Source organism: Condylostylus longicornis, unplaced genomic scaffold (genome assembly GCF_029603195.1).
Source record: "Condylostylus longicornis isolate FDR11 unplaced genomic scaffold, ASM2960319v2 ptg000101l, whole genome shotgun sequence".
NCBI lineage: Eukaryota > Metazoa > Arthropoda > Insecta > Diptera > Dolichopodidae > Condylostylus > Condylostylus longicornis.
In genome coordinates this window covers 483521-499377 of record NW_026578069.1, presented here as the reverse complement: position 1 = coordinate 499377, position 15857 = coordinate 483521, and the positions used below count along the sequence as shown (strand labels likewise).

Sequence of the window (15857 nt, the reverse complement as noted above, 5' to 3'; positions counted from 1 at the left end):
AAAATTGAATCTAACAAATATTATTTTACATAATTTTATATTGTGCTCATATGTGGGTGAATTGATGTAGACAAAAATGTAATGGTAATTCATCATAAATTAATTCAACATAGATAAATATGAAATAAACAAAATTCAAATATTATGAAAATTGGCTTAGAAAAATTTAAATGTAATTGAATTTTTAAATTATTTACTCCGATTTGATAATTATTGTAATTTAACTTGAATATTAAACACCAATGATGTATTTTTCAATCTCAAAATGAAATGTAAATGAAAACAAATGTAATTTTAGTATGTATGATAGCAAATAAAGGATAATATGTGGTAATCGGTATGCATATATTGTGTATGAGATTCTGACAGAAAAAATTGCAATCAAATATTTTTTTCAAAAAATATAATAATTTAGTTAAATAAGAAAAGCCTTTAACATCTATTTAGCGGTAATTTTATAGTATATAAAATGTTTGTTATTATTCATAGAACTAATGAACCTAACAAAAAATTTTGAGCAGCAATTGCATTAACTATATTATTAAAAATAAATTATCTTCTCATATTTTTGGTATGATAAGAACAGAGCACGGGCAGAAAATTGGTAATATTAAAGACCAGTCAAAACATAGATTATATGCATTTGAAATTTGAAGTTCGTAAACTATAATAGTATTGGAAAATAAAAAAATTCTTTGTTTGAAATGCTATGCTAATTATAAAACTAGCTAATTTTAAAATATTCAACATTACAAAATTTAATTTAAAAATTTGATGAATTAAGTTATTTCAATCATTGTAATGGATAATAATAAGTAGTATTGGTCACATCATAATCTTCATATACATAATCGCATCACAAATCTACTTACATATATCAATATAAAATTTGATATTTAGCATGATTATTACTTTTTATTACAGAAGTCAAGTTGAAATTATAGAAATTACAATGTACACTTAATCAATCGGTACCTACTTATGTGTCGGATTGATATAGTTTTTTTTTCTGCTTTAAAAGCTTCCCTTGCAAATAAGCAAAGATAAGGGGACTGATCTTTAAATATTGGTTTTTAAATACATACTTAAATATTACAATTAAGACCATAACTATTTTAAGTACATCAATTTGACCAAACTATTTTAAGTACATTGAAATTATTTTTAGACAGAAAATTACATTATCACAGCAAAAAAAAAAAAACAACAAAAAATCTTACTTATTTATATTAGTTGGTCTAAATCCTCTTGTACCCTCTGATATTGATACCCAAACTTTTTGATTACTATCAGCAACTCGGGCCATTTCTTCACCAATCCATCTAAATGTGAATACAGCTGTAATATTCCCTAAAATGTATAAGAAAAATTTAATTAGAATACAAATTAAATAATTTTTTTTTTTATAATTTTTATAGTACTTAATTTCTAATACACACACGTGGACACATGTGTTATGCGCAAATAATTTTATAAATTATGTATTGATTACAAGTCCAAATCAATAATAATTAACAGACTACATGTTTATAAACATAATGTGATTACAATATCAAATTTTAAATAAATAAAATTAGAAAAACAAAAAATTAAAATTTCATTTTCATTTTAAAACAAAATAATGAAACAAAGAAAATGATCTACTTAGATTGAAAAAATTATACAGAATGAAATTTTGTCTAAAATTAAAAAAACAATATTCAAAAAAAATATCACGTTTAAAGCATGTTTCACCCAAATTCAAAAATTAATTGACCTTGTATAATGACGCGCTACTCGTAATATTAAAGTAATTATCATGATAATTCAATTAATTTAATATACAAATAGACTAGTGTGTCTAATTAATAATTTATTCAGTTAGAAAGCAAATTCAGAGGCTCTAATTCAATGTAAACAAAGTAAATGTAGTGATTCTTATCACATGTCAGTAACAGTATTAATTCAAAAATAAAATATCAATTTATAAGTGATTTATTTTTGTTACGTCTCTCTGTCTTTCTCATTCTCTATCTACTCATCTCTTCACACAAGTATATTTTTCTAATTTTTTTTTCTTCTTCAGTTTTGTATAAATAGTTCTAAATATAATTTTAATGTATTTTACACTTATTATGTCCATACCTACATACATACATATATGTATACTGACATAAACAAAATGTAAAACCTATTTCATTTAATTTATTTTTGTTTTATAATAGAATTAGTACCTATTTAATAATAAATAGAATATAAATATGTATTTAAAAATATGTATGTTTTACATATTTTGTATTTAAATATTTTATTCTTATATTGTTATATTATGCATTTTATACTCACTTTCTTTTTCAATAATTTTCATTTTTTCTAAACTAACTGAAGCCTCATCATTATAAACTATAACACCAGCGGCACCTTGTAACCAAACGTGACGAATTTTTTTTTCAAATGTACATGAACCGCGTCTAACTAATGCAATCCATGGTTCACCTCTCGGTGGTAATGGTTTATTATTTGTACCACGTATATTTTCTGTACATGCTGTATGATCAGATACATTATGTTCACGTGTTACATGTACTAAATGTCCTTGTACATTTAATATTCTACCTTCACCATATCGTGCTTTCTCTTCAGATCTACGAATTTCTTCACCATCTGATGCACTATATGTAAAATTAATAAATGCTAATACATAACTATCACGATCACCATAACGATCACCATTACCGACACCTCCATTACCAACGACACCACTTAATTTATCATCAATACGATGTGTTGATGTTGCTATTGGTTCTTTTGGAAATGGTACAGATTCAGCACCAGCTGCTGATGATACCAATAAATAGAACCATGATAAAAATATAAAAGTAAATAATATTTTAAATCGAAATGATGTTTGAGTCATTTTTACAGGATTTTTATTTTTCCTTTTTAATATCGAATTATTGCGATACAATAATTTAAAATTGATTCTTTCAATATAATTTTTATATTTTATGAGTTTTACTTTGCTCGAAAATAAAAATAAAAAATACAAAAACTTAATATAAAAAATTTGGAAGAAACTCTAAGTTAGTTTACCGGCTTTTTATATTTCTTTTTATGTTGCTTTCACTTATTTCTCACTAATTTTTTCGTTGTTTTATGCTACACATATTCTGATTTCATTTATTTCTTTTTTAATAATTCACTATTTTCTATTAAAATTTAAAATTTTATTTCATATTTTTGAAATTTAAAAAAATTTTTTTTTTATTTTATTACAATTAAAAGTTGACATTGAACTAGTTTGAAAATTAAAAATATTTAAATTTTTTCTCTTATATTTAAAAAAAAAATATCTTATTTTTCAATAATATAAATAAATAATTATTTTTCTTAAAATACTGAAAAGGCGAACTGATTAAAAGTGCAAAACTATCAAGGATTGTACTGCGATGCGAACAAACACCCGCGATAATCAAAACCAATGTGTGCAGAAAGTAAAATATTTTTAAATTTAAAATTTTTTTTTCTTTCTTTTCCTTGTATTGTGATTTTCTAGTTGTTTTTCTTTTATTTTTTATATTTGTGTTTTACAATTGTGTACTTGGAATCACCTACAATCGATTGTTATCTCACTTTTATCAGCTTTAATAATTACTGTATATAATTAATATTTTCAATAAATTTTCAATTTAATTGTTACTTTTTAAATCTATTGCTACTGAAATATTTTGTAGACTTGCAGTATTATTCATATTATAATAATTATTAACTTCACTACAATAAAAACATTAGTGTGGTTGACTGTACAGTAATTGCTGTTTTTTTATTGTTGCTGCAGCATTTATTATTTTGTTGTTTGTCGGTCGTTTCTATTGTCGCCGATGTTTCTTAATTTTAATTTCACTTTTAATTATTTCTTTATAACAAATTCTCTTGCTCTCTCTCTTTTAAAATCACTTTAATTTTTTTGATCGTAAATTATTATGCGTTCTTTCTTTTTTCCTTATTTTTAAATTATTTATAAAACATTTTATTTAATTAAATTTTTTTTTTGTTATTCATGCAATAAAGTGTCACATTTTATAATACTCAATTTCAATGAATTTAATTTGATTTGAAAATTCATTTTATGATTTTGATCGTAAAATTTATTTTCAAATTTAACAATTTTATTTTTATTCTAAATAAACGATTTGAAATTTTCACTGCTGCTATCAGTTCATTACTATCGTGTTTGCCGTTCTAATTGTTACTGTGATGACACCATTGTGTTATTATTATACTGAACAATTATGATTAAATAGATATTATAAACCTGTGAAAAGAAAAAGAAAAATAGAACTATTAGAAAAAAAAAAATAAAAATGTTTATATTTTAGTTTACATTTTTGTTATTGATTTTTATTATTATTATTGTTATTTTTTTAAAATTTTATGTTTAGCGAAATACGAGAAAATTTGTAACGAAATAGATTTGTAATAATTAAATTATGTAGTGGCATGGCATTTGGTACTTTATTACGAAAAAAAAAAATTCCAGGCAGTAAACGTAAAATAAAAATCGAAAACAAGGAAAACACAGTAGATACGTGTGAAGAAAAGGGAAAGAATGAAAGTTTGGTTTTTGGAATTTTGTTTTCTATTACCCTCTATTGTATTTTATGTATGGATGTCTTGTGTTCCAAAAATAAACGACTCACATGTTTTTTTAAGTAGTCACACATTATTTAGATATTTTGTTTTATTTTTTGTTTTTAGAATTAATTTTTTTTTTCTTCTAGCAAATATGTACATAATACGTACATACAAATATGTATGGATGATACAATTTAAATAACAACTTATTTAGTAACAGGTATGTATGCATTTATAATTATAATAGGTATTAAATACGCAGTAATCATAATATTATGAAAATATGTATGTACGTACGTAATCTTATGAATGTAAAAGATTTTAGATTGAATGTTAGGAAATTTTTATGTGTAATAATAACTAATTGACATTTATAGATTGCAAACATAAATTGCTATAAGTATAATGTATTTCAAAATCCATAAATAGCAATTAATTCTATGTATCTCCAAAAAAAATTTATTTTAGAGCTGAAATTGTTCTTAACTTTGTAGGATAGACAAGTATTTACTCTCTCAATCTCCTGTAAAATTTTTAAAATACATGCTAGAATATTTCTGATTTAGGGTTCCGTTATATATGGTATATTGTATGTAAGATACCTATGGACGCAAGCACATAATTTTGGCAACTATTAAGCATGAGGCATATACTTAGCTAGAATACGGTTTATGACTTTAATTCGAATTTTCATTCAAAATATTGTGACATTTAAAATTTAATATTTTTATTATTCTTTTTAAACAAATAAAAAAAAAGAGCGTTATAAACCTAAATCATTAAAACACGTTGAATACTTACAAATTTTATTTTCTGTATAGTCATAAGTCACCTAATAATAACATTTATTATGTTCGTTAAATGATTACTTTGAAATGACGTCAGTTATTTTACTTTTCATTCATGTGCTTCGGACAAAAACAAAGTTAAAACTTAAAAACGTGTCTAAATTTAAAACTTAACTATTATTAGATTAATATACAATATTTTTATGTCCACTACAATGTACATATGTATGTACATGTATATGTATAGTATCTTCACGATTTTATATTTATATATTTTGCAAAATCTAATTTATAAACAGAATTATTGTATATATTGTGTATACAAAGTACGAATATTGTACACATTTATAAACTCTATATAACTTTTTATATTATATATAAGTAGATATGTATTTAGATGCATATATACATATGTGCTTTTTCAATTTTTGTCAATAAAATATACATAAGCAAAGATTTAATTTTCTTCTTTCTTAGAAAAACTTAAACTAAATTAAAAACTAAATAGAAAAAGTTAGTAGGTACCTAAACAATGAATTGAACTCCCAAAAAGAAAAAGAAATGCTCTAACAAATAATTTTTCTACTTCCACTAGAAATTACAAATAATTTTTCTACTTCCATTTTTGGAAGTTTTACAAATAGTGTAACTTCATAGTTATTGTTTTTCTTTTTCAGTACATAAGTACATATGTATATCATCTTTATGTTTAATATTTCGAACTTTTCAAAATTTTCGAACCACTCTCTAACGCCATCATGCTTGAAATGGAAATTTCTTTTGTGATCTTATACAATACACGTACATGAAATCACATCAGTTTAAAAGCAAATGTCATGCTTAATTATGAAATTTTTAATAGTTACTCGTGCTAGATATCCTAAATAATCTTTGATTAAATAAGCAAATGCAGTATTCAATTAATTCTTTTATATTAACACACATTATGCGAGACTTGTTATAATCGTTATTTACATAAAATATAATAATTTATTGGATTTATACGTAAGTAAGATTTATACATACGCTTTATACGTAATATAATTTATTTTATAAATTCAATTTAATATTTTTATAGAAAACACACATGCAAATTAAAATATAACATTTAAATTAACGTATGTATATACGATTTTATAACAAGAAATAATAAAAGTTTGTTTAATAGCGCATACATGCATACATGCTTATGTAAATTAGTATGTCTGAATATGATAAATATATTACGGTCAGATTTTCTAACGATTCTATTTTAATTAAATTCATTTTCTAAATTGCAATAATTATTGTTTGATAATTAAATTTACACCTTAATTAAATATATTATATTGATTGATCTCTTTTATATTATTCTATTATTATGGTTTATTGTTTTTATTAGGCACCACAACGAAACAGGAACCGGTTTCTTTAACAATAAGGTAAATTATATGTTATTTTTTTTATAAATAAACATGTTAACGCATAGTAATATTTAATACACAAATTGCACAGTAATTTGAATATGAGTTATTAAAGTTATGAGTAATGACGTATTTAGACAGAACTATTCTAGAAAATATTCAAGTTTTCATTATTTTCATAAAGGTGTTTTTGTAAGGAACTTAAGAAATAGCTACGCAACACAGTTGTAATTTCGTATGTGCTTATCGTACAGTTTTAAAGTTAAGAAAATATTTCTGAGTTTAAATGAATTTGAGTTCGCTTACGGCTACATTTCGATAAAAAATCTATTTTTTAATACATATAAGTTACAATAAGTTACAGAGAATTCAATATTGAGAAAAGTCACTTTATTTTTGTAACATTTGTATGCAATAATAAGTTATTTTATGTTGAAGACAGAAGCTATTAAGCAGGAGGCATATACTTAGCTATTATACGGTCTATGACTTGAATTCGAATTTTCATTCAAAATATTGCGACATTTAAAATTTAATTGAAACCAGATGTTGACTTTTTCTAAAAATTTAGTTTTTCATGAGAATTTCATTCCTTTATTAATTCTTTTGATACCTTCATTTACAATCATAAATAAATGTAATTCAACAATTCTGTCTAAAATTTTCAGTAGTTTCAAATAATATGCTAAATCAAAAATAAACAAAATATCGTGCATATAAGTAATACCTAAAAATTTATAATCAAATTTTATGACAAAACAAAATTATTTGCCTGTACCATGATATCAGTGTTAAATGCGCACAGTTTGTAGACGATTAGGTTATTATTGAATACATTGTGTATTTTATTGCAATATTCCCGTACCTGTTGCAATATTATTGTCTTTTATGAATTGAATATTTTCGCTTGAAACAAAAGTTAATGAAAAATATAAATTATTATATTATATTTTTGGTAAGTCCGATCTGTGAGGTATGATTTTAAACATATGTTATAAATATATGTATATATTTACATACACAAAAAAGAATATTGAATGAGGTACATTGACTCACTTTTATTTAAGTTTTTCTTAATAAGTAATAACATTGAACAAATTATTAAAATGATTAGAAACTCGAAATTTCTAATGCCACAGAGTAGGTACATATATACGGAAAAGTAAAAGTATACAGAAACGTATACGGAATATGTTCGTTCGCTTTAACACTGAACTTCATCTTGCATGCTTTCAATCAATTATTCCACCATAAAGAAAATTTAGAAATCACCTTCGTTTTGGTAATAAACGTGATCTATAATGCAATGTTTGAAATTTATTTATTGTTTATTATTATCACTTATTAAAAATTACAATAATTGAGATTTGTTAGAATTTTGTAATTTATCAGTTTAACAACAACTTATGGAAGCATTATGAACATTATAATTCTAAAATGTTTACACGGTGAATATGAACTATATGATAATCTGTTGGATTAGTAATACAATATAAAAATATACTCGAATAAAGAATTTTCGCTAGAATATGTACTTAAACTACGATTAACTTATACTTGATTTAAAACCAATGTAAAAATTCTGTTGAAATAAAAAACGATTAGGTAACTAGGGTAATTTATAATAGAATTGTTTCTAAGCTGGTATTGATTTGGAGGATTTTTCTTTGACTTTAACATTTTGTGTTATAAATGTAAAAAGATTATAAAAATGCGTTTTTAACACTTCTTTACAATTTTAAGGACACAAGTAAGCTTTTATTTAATCTTCCCCATTAAAATGTAAATTTACCATTCGAATTCTGTAAAAAGTTTGCCAGTTAGTTTCGGTAATAACTAGAATTCAAATATTAAGTTTCAACAAATTCCATCAATTCCCTACATATTGTATAAAACGTAAAATCGGTTCCTAGTTCGGTTTCTGATCCCTGATCTTTCCAAAAATTTTCGTTGTTTAAACACCCCGCATTTAAATATTAATTTCAATTGAAAATTGGTTGAAATGTAAAATCGGCCGGCAAAGGGGTTCAATTACCGAGTCCTGATATACATACACCAAAAGCTAGTTAACCCGTAACATAGCCAAAATAAACTCACATTTAAAATTTCATGAAAATCGGGTCAGTTGAACTTGAGATACACGCGTGCTCACACAGACCGCCAGACAGACAGAGTCTAAAGTAGTTTATTTGCGCTTTTCTATTATGGAGAAATGCGTTCCCACCGAAAATTTGTCACTTAGAATTTGGTACCATCACATTTGGTACCAACTCCCTTATTTGTATGCCATGCGGTCAATAAAAATCTTTTTAAATATTTTATTAGTTATAGTACATTATAGACTTTAATTTAAAATGTGCTTAAGCATATGAAACTATAAGTTACTTACTTTATTTAAAATTTATTATGATATACATATAGAACAATTTTGCTTTAATAGAAAAATTTTATAGGTTATTAATTTGCAACATGCTCATTAATAAATAATATTATAAAAATGTTCTACTAATAATTAAATATAAAAAATTGTCATAAATTATAATTGTAATAAAAATATATTAATTGTATGCAAGTTAATTAATATGCAATTTACAGCAATTTTTAGACATACTAATGAATTAATCTAAATGTATAATTAAATTTATAATTTGTAAACAAAGAAAACATAATATTATTAAAAATCATTGAAAAAAATTCTGTATTTAGAAATTTTATGTATTGTAAAAATTAAATAATTATTGCAATTGTCATCTATTACGCATGCGTTGCTTGAAAAAATTGGGATATACATTATATATGCCAAGATCGCTTGTATCCCAACGAAATTTCGAAAATTGCTGAATTGAAATGAGGAAAAATATGTATGTATGTATATACAAACTCAAATTTTTTTATGCCTTAAAATTCTTTTAATCGAATTTCAGAACTCGTCTATTGCATGATATTCCATTAGAGATTTTATGCTACAATGTTGCCGTTTTTCTTCAAATTGATTACTTGTATACCATCATCAGTTTAACATAATATTATATAGGTAACAGAGGAATCAAATTCATAGAGATCAATAGAATTCGTATATCTTTCCATTAAAATTATTAGCACTTTAAGTACTCTAAAACTAGAGAACGATGTCGATGAACTTTTATTAAAAAAAATTTTGAAAACACTTATGCATGACACATGTATGAAAGGCTCGATTTAATATAATATTATAAACTAAATATCAATTTTATTACCATATTCTAAGAACTATTATTTCCATGATTTCATTTTAAATCAATATAACAATTATATTACAGCAATTTATAAATAATTATTAAAAATCACGTTTTTAAATGCATATTTTATTTTTCTAAATAAAATTTATTTTCGAAAGAAAATCTCATTTTAGAAATACCTCACGCCAAAATTCAAAAATAGATTAGAAAAGTTCATAACCCCATAGATTTCCCTTGATAATGTATATAGTAGATATAAGTACTATGTACATATAAATTTATGTACATAAATGTGTAAATACATAGATTATGTAGGTATATATATATTTGTAAAAATCTAATAATAGAGAATCACTCTCAGAAATGTTTAGACTCTAAAACGTTTACAATTTTGTTTATTTTTCAAAGAATTAATAAAAATAATTTTAAATTTTGTTGTTAATTTTTGTAATAAAGACTACTTACATCGATTCTTAATCTACTAATTTAAAAGTACCTATACTTATATAGCAAATTAAAAAAAAGCAAAAATTTTATTGATATAGAAAATTTATTTCAATGACTTTTTCACTTTAATAACATGTAAAAGTACTTTGCAGTAAATACTCATACATACATAAATAGTTCATATGTACATGAATTTAAAGGTAATCTTAATACAGACTTCAACTAACTACATTATTAAATAGATATGCTTAAGTTCGTATAAAAAAAAAACGTGTAATTTAATACCGTGGGAATTTGAACAGTTTGTTATTTCTAATTGTTTTTTTTTCGTATTTCTTGTTGCTTTTGTTTACCTTTCTGTTTTTTTGCTATTTAAAACACTTCAAATAGTACCGGCATTAGGTAAATACTTTATAAAAAGGTAAAATATATATAAAAAGGAGCAAAATAACGTTTGATAATTACATTAACTATATTATAATATGAGAAGCTTAATTACTGCGGTAAGTTCTATAAAATTTTTGTAACATACACAATATGTGCATAGTTTAAATTAATGCTAGAATTACAGTTACCTGTAACATATGTGATGCATACATTTATGCTCTTATATCTTATTTAAAATGCTTTTTATATTATTTAATTGAAGAAAATTTGAAAATATGAAACAAAATTTATTTGTGTAATTAATGTTGTTTAATTTAATTATAAATTATGTTGTAAAGAGGTAATATTGGGAAACACGAAACAAAATTTTGACATTAGATTAGCAAATATTTGCCAGTAATCAGTTTGAAATACTTCAAATTCAAATTCGTTTACCTAATTTAATTTTTTAGGTAAAAATACTATACAAACTTAAAAAGAAAAGGGCACGATTAAGAATTGATCATCACATCAGACGATTAGATATGATTAAGAATTGATCATCACATCAGATAGTGTTTGGGTGATATTGCTATTTAGTAAAACAAACCGTACGTTACGTATATCAAAGCAAAAATGTTTGATTTAAGAAATTAATTACTTACGAGTACATATTGATATTTTGGGTATAGTTTTACGATATAATATGCAAAAGTAATTACAATGTTTAAGAATTTTGTGCGCAAATGTTACGAGTACATGCAATTTTTATTGATGCTCAATTAGAGAATTATCAGCTATATTATTGTTCACTTAGTATATGCGAATTTTTTATATATACAGTAACAGTCTGCCAATAAGTACTCATACTACCAATACATAAATTTAATTTTAGAACTACATTTCGATATATATATATTTTTTTTTAATTCCTTTTATTTAGATGAATATTTTTCTCTTTTACGCCACTTTGATTATATCTAAAGGCAATGAGACATTCAATGGCATGGTATAATTTTAGCGGAACCTATTATTATCTTAAACTAAATGCTATAATGTATATATTTAAGCATTACTATAGAAATTCATATGATATGACTCTTTAATAAATTTTTTTTATTATTAACACATTTTTAATATTTTCATTACATTTTAAAAACAAAATAATACATTAAAGTATTTTTTGTTCAGTAGAAATTAATTGCATCGCAATGAGCCGTTTGTTTTTGCTTTTTTTCTTATACTTGCTTTTTTTTTACTACACTTTCTTTAAATGTGGTCGCATTAAAGCTGCACCAACGCGATTTTTTTTTCTTATATAAGCATGTATGCATATATACACACATAAATGTATTAAATTTATGTCCCTTGAGCTAAAATACCGGTAATAATAATGTCTTATAAATTAATCTCTTTCGATTTGTGAACAAAATATTAAAATTATTATTAAAATTAAGCGCAGATGAATACATATATGTATGTATGTATGTATACATAATTGAACAGGCAATCTACAGTCACCAAATGAGAAAAATTGGTACGAAATATAAAGAATGACAAGTGTGTGTGTGCTCTTGTCATAATATTCTTTTATAATATTTTGTCATGTTGACATGTTCATACTCAAGTACTTATTTACATATGTTTTAAAAACCAGATACATATATTGTGTAAACCTATATAATGTATGTAAGTGGCTCGGCAATGGTATAAAAAACAAAAAAAAAAATTTAAAAATAGATTGGCTCCCAAAAGTTCGTGTTCTTGCCATGGAATTCTGAAATTACATATATTTTATTTTTAATGCCTATGTATGTACATATAGTTAATAAATATGGTAGTATGACGAAATTGAAGCGATTTTAAGAAGAATTGTTAAACTTTGAGATTCATGTCATGGTTCCTTTTTTATTGCGTTTTGAGTTCATAGTTTAATTCATCATATAATTTCGAAATCATGAAGAGGTCTCAAATATTCCCTTCCATCATCTACTTTTGCTTATCTTATTAATCCATTTCCCTCAAAATGTGGGTTTAAGCTATCTTTTAAATCCTAAATCTATGAAAAATATTGATAAATTTTTTATAGAGCAAGAAAAGTTTGAATGGTGTTTTAGTACGATGCCGGCAATCTAAATTTCAATTACAAAATTCTAATTAAAATAAAAAAATGGTCGAATGTAAGATAACTCATTCTTGGTCTTAGTGTTATATAAGTCCCTAAAATATGTTTCACATTATAATTTACAAATTTTTTGTCAAGTAGGATATCACATAATTGACTTGCTCAACTCTCTCTGTTCATTATTTTTTCGTTATTCTGTCTATTATGCATATGTATAAAATAATTTTATAGTTTAGTTAAAATATCTGAGGGATCATTCTTTTGTCGTTAAAATTAAAACATAATTAATTTTTCAATTTAATGTTTTTGAAATTTGTAGTTGAATTTGAAGTGAAATAAATTTAAGTCCAGGCATTTCATTTAAGATCATTATGGGAAAGATAGGGCACATCATATAATTTTACTTTGTCAGCACTCCTCTTAAATTTTGTTTATGAGTTTTTTTTTTCTTTTAGACATTTATTTTTATACAAAATTCTCGGCTTCCCTTTGTCTGTTCTGTAGTATTTATATCACAGTTTTCTTCTTTTTTAACATTTCAGTTTATAGTTGTGCAATTTGTTATTTCTATATGGAATTTATTCGTTTAGCTGAAAACTGTATAATGAATTTTATTAAAAAGTATTTATTTTATTTTCCAATATTATTCCGTGTGTCTTTTACCATTAAGTTGGTCTAATCATCATTTTAATCTAATGGGGATAAAAAAATATGACAACAGATCTTTGTTGTAATTCAAACGAAGACAAAATTATTATTTCAAGGGTTCTGTTTTTTTAAATTTAAATACGAGTATGACACCCGAATATGAAAGTATTTGAATAGATTAAAAGTAAAAGCAGATTAAAAATATTTTAACATCGAAATTGTTTTTTATTTAAGCATCTTGATCTTGTACGAACTTATACAATATTTTTTTTATTTGTATTTAGCTTAAAGGTTAAGATTACATAAAAAAATAATATTCATGGTACAACGAGGTGATAATTATTAAATAATTCACAGCAGGATGCCAATTAGCTTATGATTATTTTGATAATTGCAATTATATTAGTATTTTTCTATAAGATGCTGAAATGTTTATGTCATTTTTTGCATAAATATGGAAATATTTTCAATAAAATAAAATTTAATTTTAATTATTACGCTTTCCGTATTTAATTAATATTAAGTTGATGTGTCGATTGTTAGTTATGTACGTTCTACATAAATTTGTAAAATAAATAGAAATTTTTATATGACACTCAATTTCCAATATACCGCAGGCGATTTAAACTTAAATGATTTAAAGACCTTTACATATTTTAACAGTAATTTAATGTTGTATTATTGAGGGTTAATAGATACCGTGGTTAAAAAGCATAATATGAGATTATTCGCAAAAGTATTTGATTTATATTAGATTTTCGCAACACCCTAATGATATTGCATAGATATACTTAAATTAAGTAATTGAAAACTGTGCTATTAAAATATTGAAGTGAAGTTAATCGTTAAACAATCAACAGTCTATCGAGATGAGTATTCTTTCAAGGCATACACAATTAAGTATACACAAGCAAGAATTCACAAATGTACAATATTACATTAAAAGGAATTAAAATGTTACCGGAAATATCTGAATATTCTTTTGTTGAGTCATACCGAATTTAAGCTCATTAACTGACTGTTAATTATTTTTAACCCGGTTTCATTCATCCTTTATACAATATAATGTGACATATGTATGTACATATAAAAACGCTTTCCTTCTGAAAGACATTAACAAAATAGCGAAATAAAAATAAAAATTTATTACAAATTATTAAAAATATGTAAAAACAGGAATAGCTAGATATTTGAACATGTGAACTATATGATACCCGTAGGAAAGAATTACTTTAAGAATTAAAATGCGACACTGCTTCATATGTTCTTTTGTTTTTTACACAATGTATAGTGCTTTTATATGGTATTTTTCACATGAACCCATAAGCTTAATGATTTTTATTGAAAATAATAGCCAAATCACCAAATTCGCATAATTTGCACAAAAGTTCAGTACAGAGTCAACAGCTTCTATAGTATATAACCAAATAAGTTTTGAAGTTGTATGGTAGCTGACACAACGAGTCATCCAATTCCAATGACTTTTGTCATTCATAAGAAGCTTGATAATATATTTGTTAGTATGCGGGTTTTCAATATTCATCAATTGCTGAGACAAAGCCTAATAAAAGTTATTAGGCTATGTCTCAGAAATTGATGAAGTTGTATGGCAGCTACTTCAATCATTACCTTGATTACATCCAGTTCAAATAAGTTTCTGGAATTTACTACTTATAATAAAATAAATCAATGTGAAAATTTGGTAAGCTTAACTCATTAAGTTTTGGTGCTATCACTGGGAAGAACGGACAGTGATCAAAAAATAGATATATATATATGTAGATACTTGGGTCTGCTTATAGCTTTAGTATTATTTTTTGTTCTCGCTTGTTTATTTGGGGCTCTTAAATAGGTATATATAGATATCTTATAACCTTTATTTCATAGCGTTACAAACGGAGTGGGAAATTTACAGTTACTTTCGAACATACGTTCGTACTGGTACAAATAGAAAAATGTATGTATGCTTATTTATCTCTACATGAAATAAATAAGAAATTCATACAAAAGAGTTTAGTTTATATAAAAGAGAATAGCAAACGAAGAGAAAAATGTTTCTGATGGGGAATTCTGTAAGTTGATTGTGAGTTTAATTTAAAATTTTTCTAAAAATAAAAGTAAAAATATTTTATTTTTGTTTACAATTTTTTATAGCTTTTAATAGCCGCAAATAAACAAGCGAGAACAAAAAAAAAAATACTAAAACTACAAGCAATTTTTATTCCAAATATTTTTAATTTTATTTTTG

General features: G+C 24.0%; 1 protein-coding gene across 5 annotated transcripts in view; it reads right to left on the bottom strand.

Moving 5' to 3' along the window:
* LOC129614140 (E3 ubiquitin-protein ligase goliath) overlaps positions 1-15857 on the bottom strand; it is an 85002-nt gene that overhangs the window by 11818 nt on the left and 57327 nt on the right. For all 5 annotated transcript variants that reach the window (XM_055528550.1, XM_055528551.1, XM_055528549.1 and 2 more), the window contains 2 exons: positions 2326-4294; positions 1221-1350 (listed from right to left, as the gene is read on the bottom strand). In XM_055528550.1, coding sequence (XP_055384525.1) covers positions 1221-1350; positions 2326-2896 — 701 coding nt within the window. In that variant the 5' untranslated portion in view covers positions 2897-4294. The remainder of the gene's footprint in view (positions 1-1220; positions 1351-2325; positions 4295-15857) is intronic.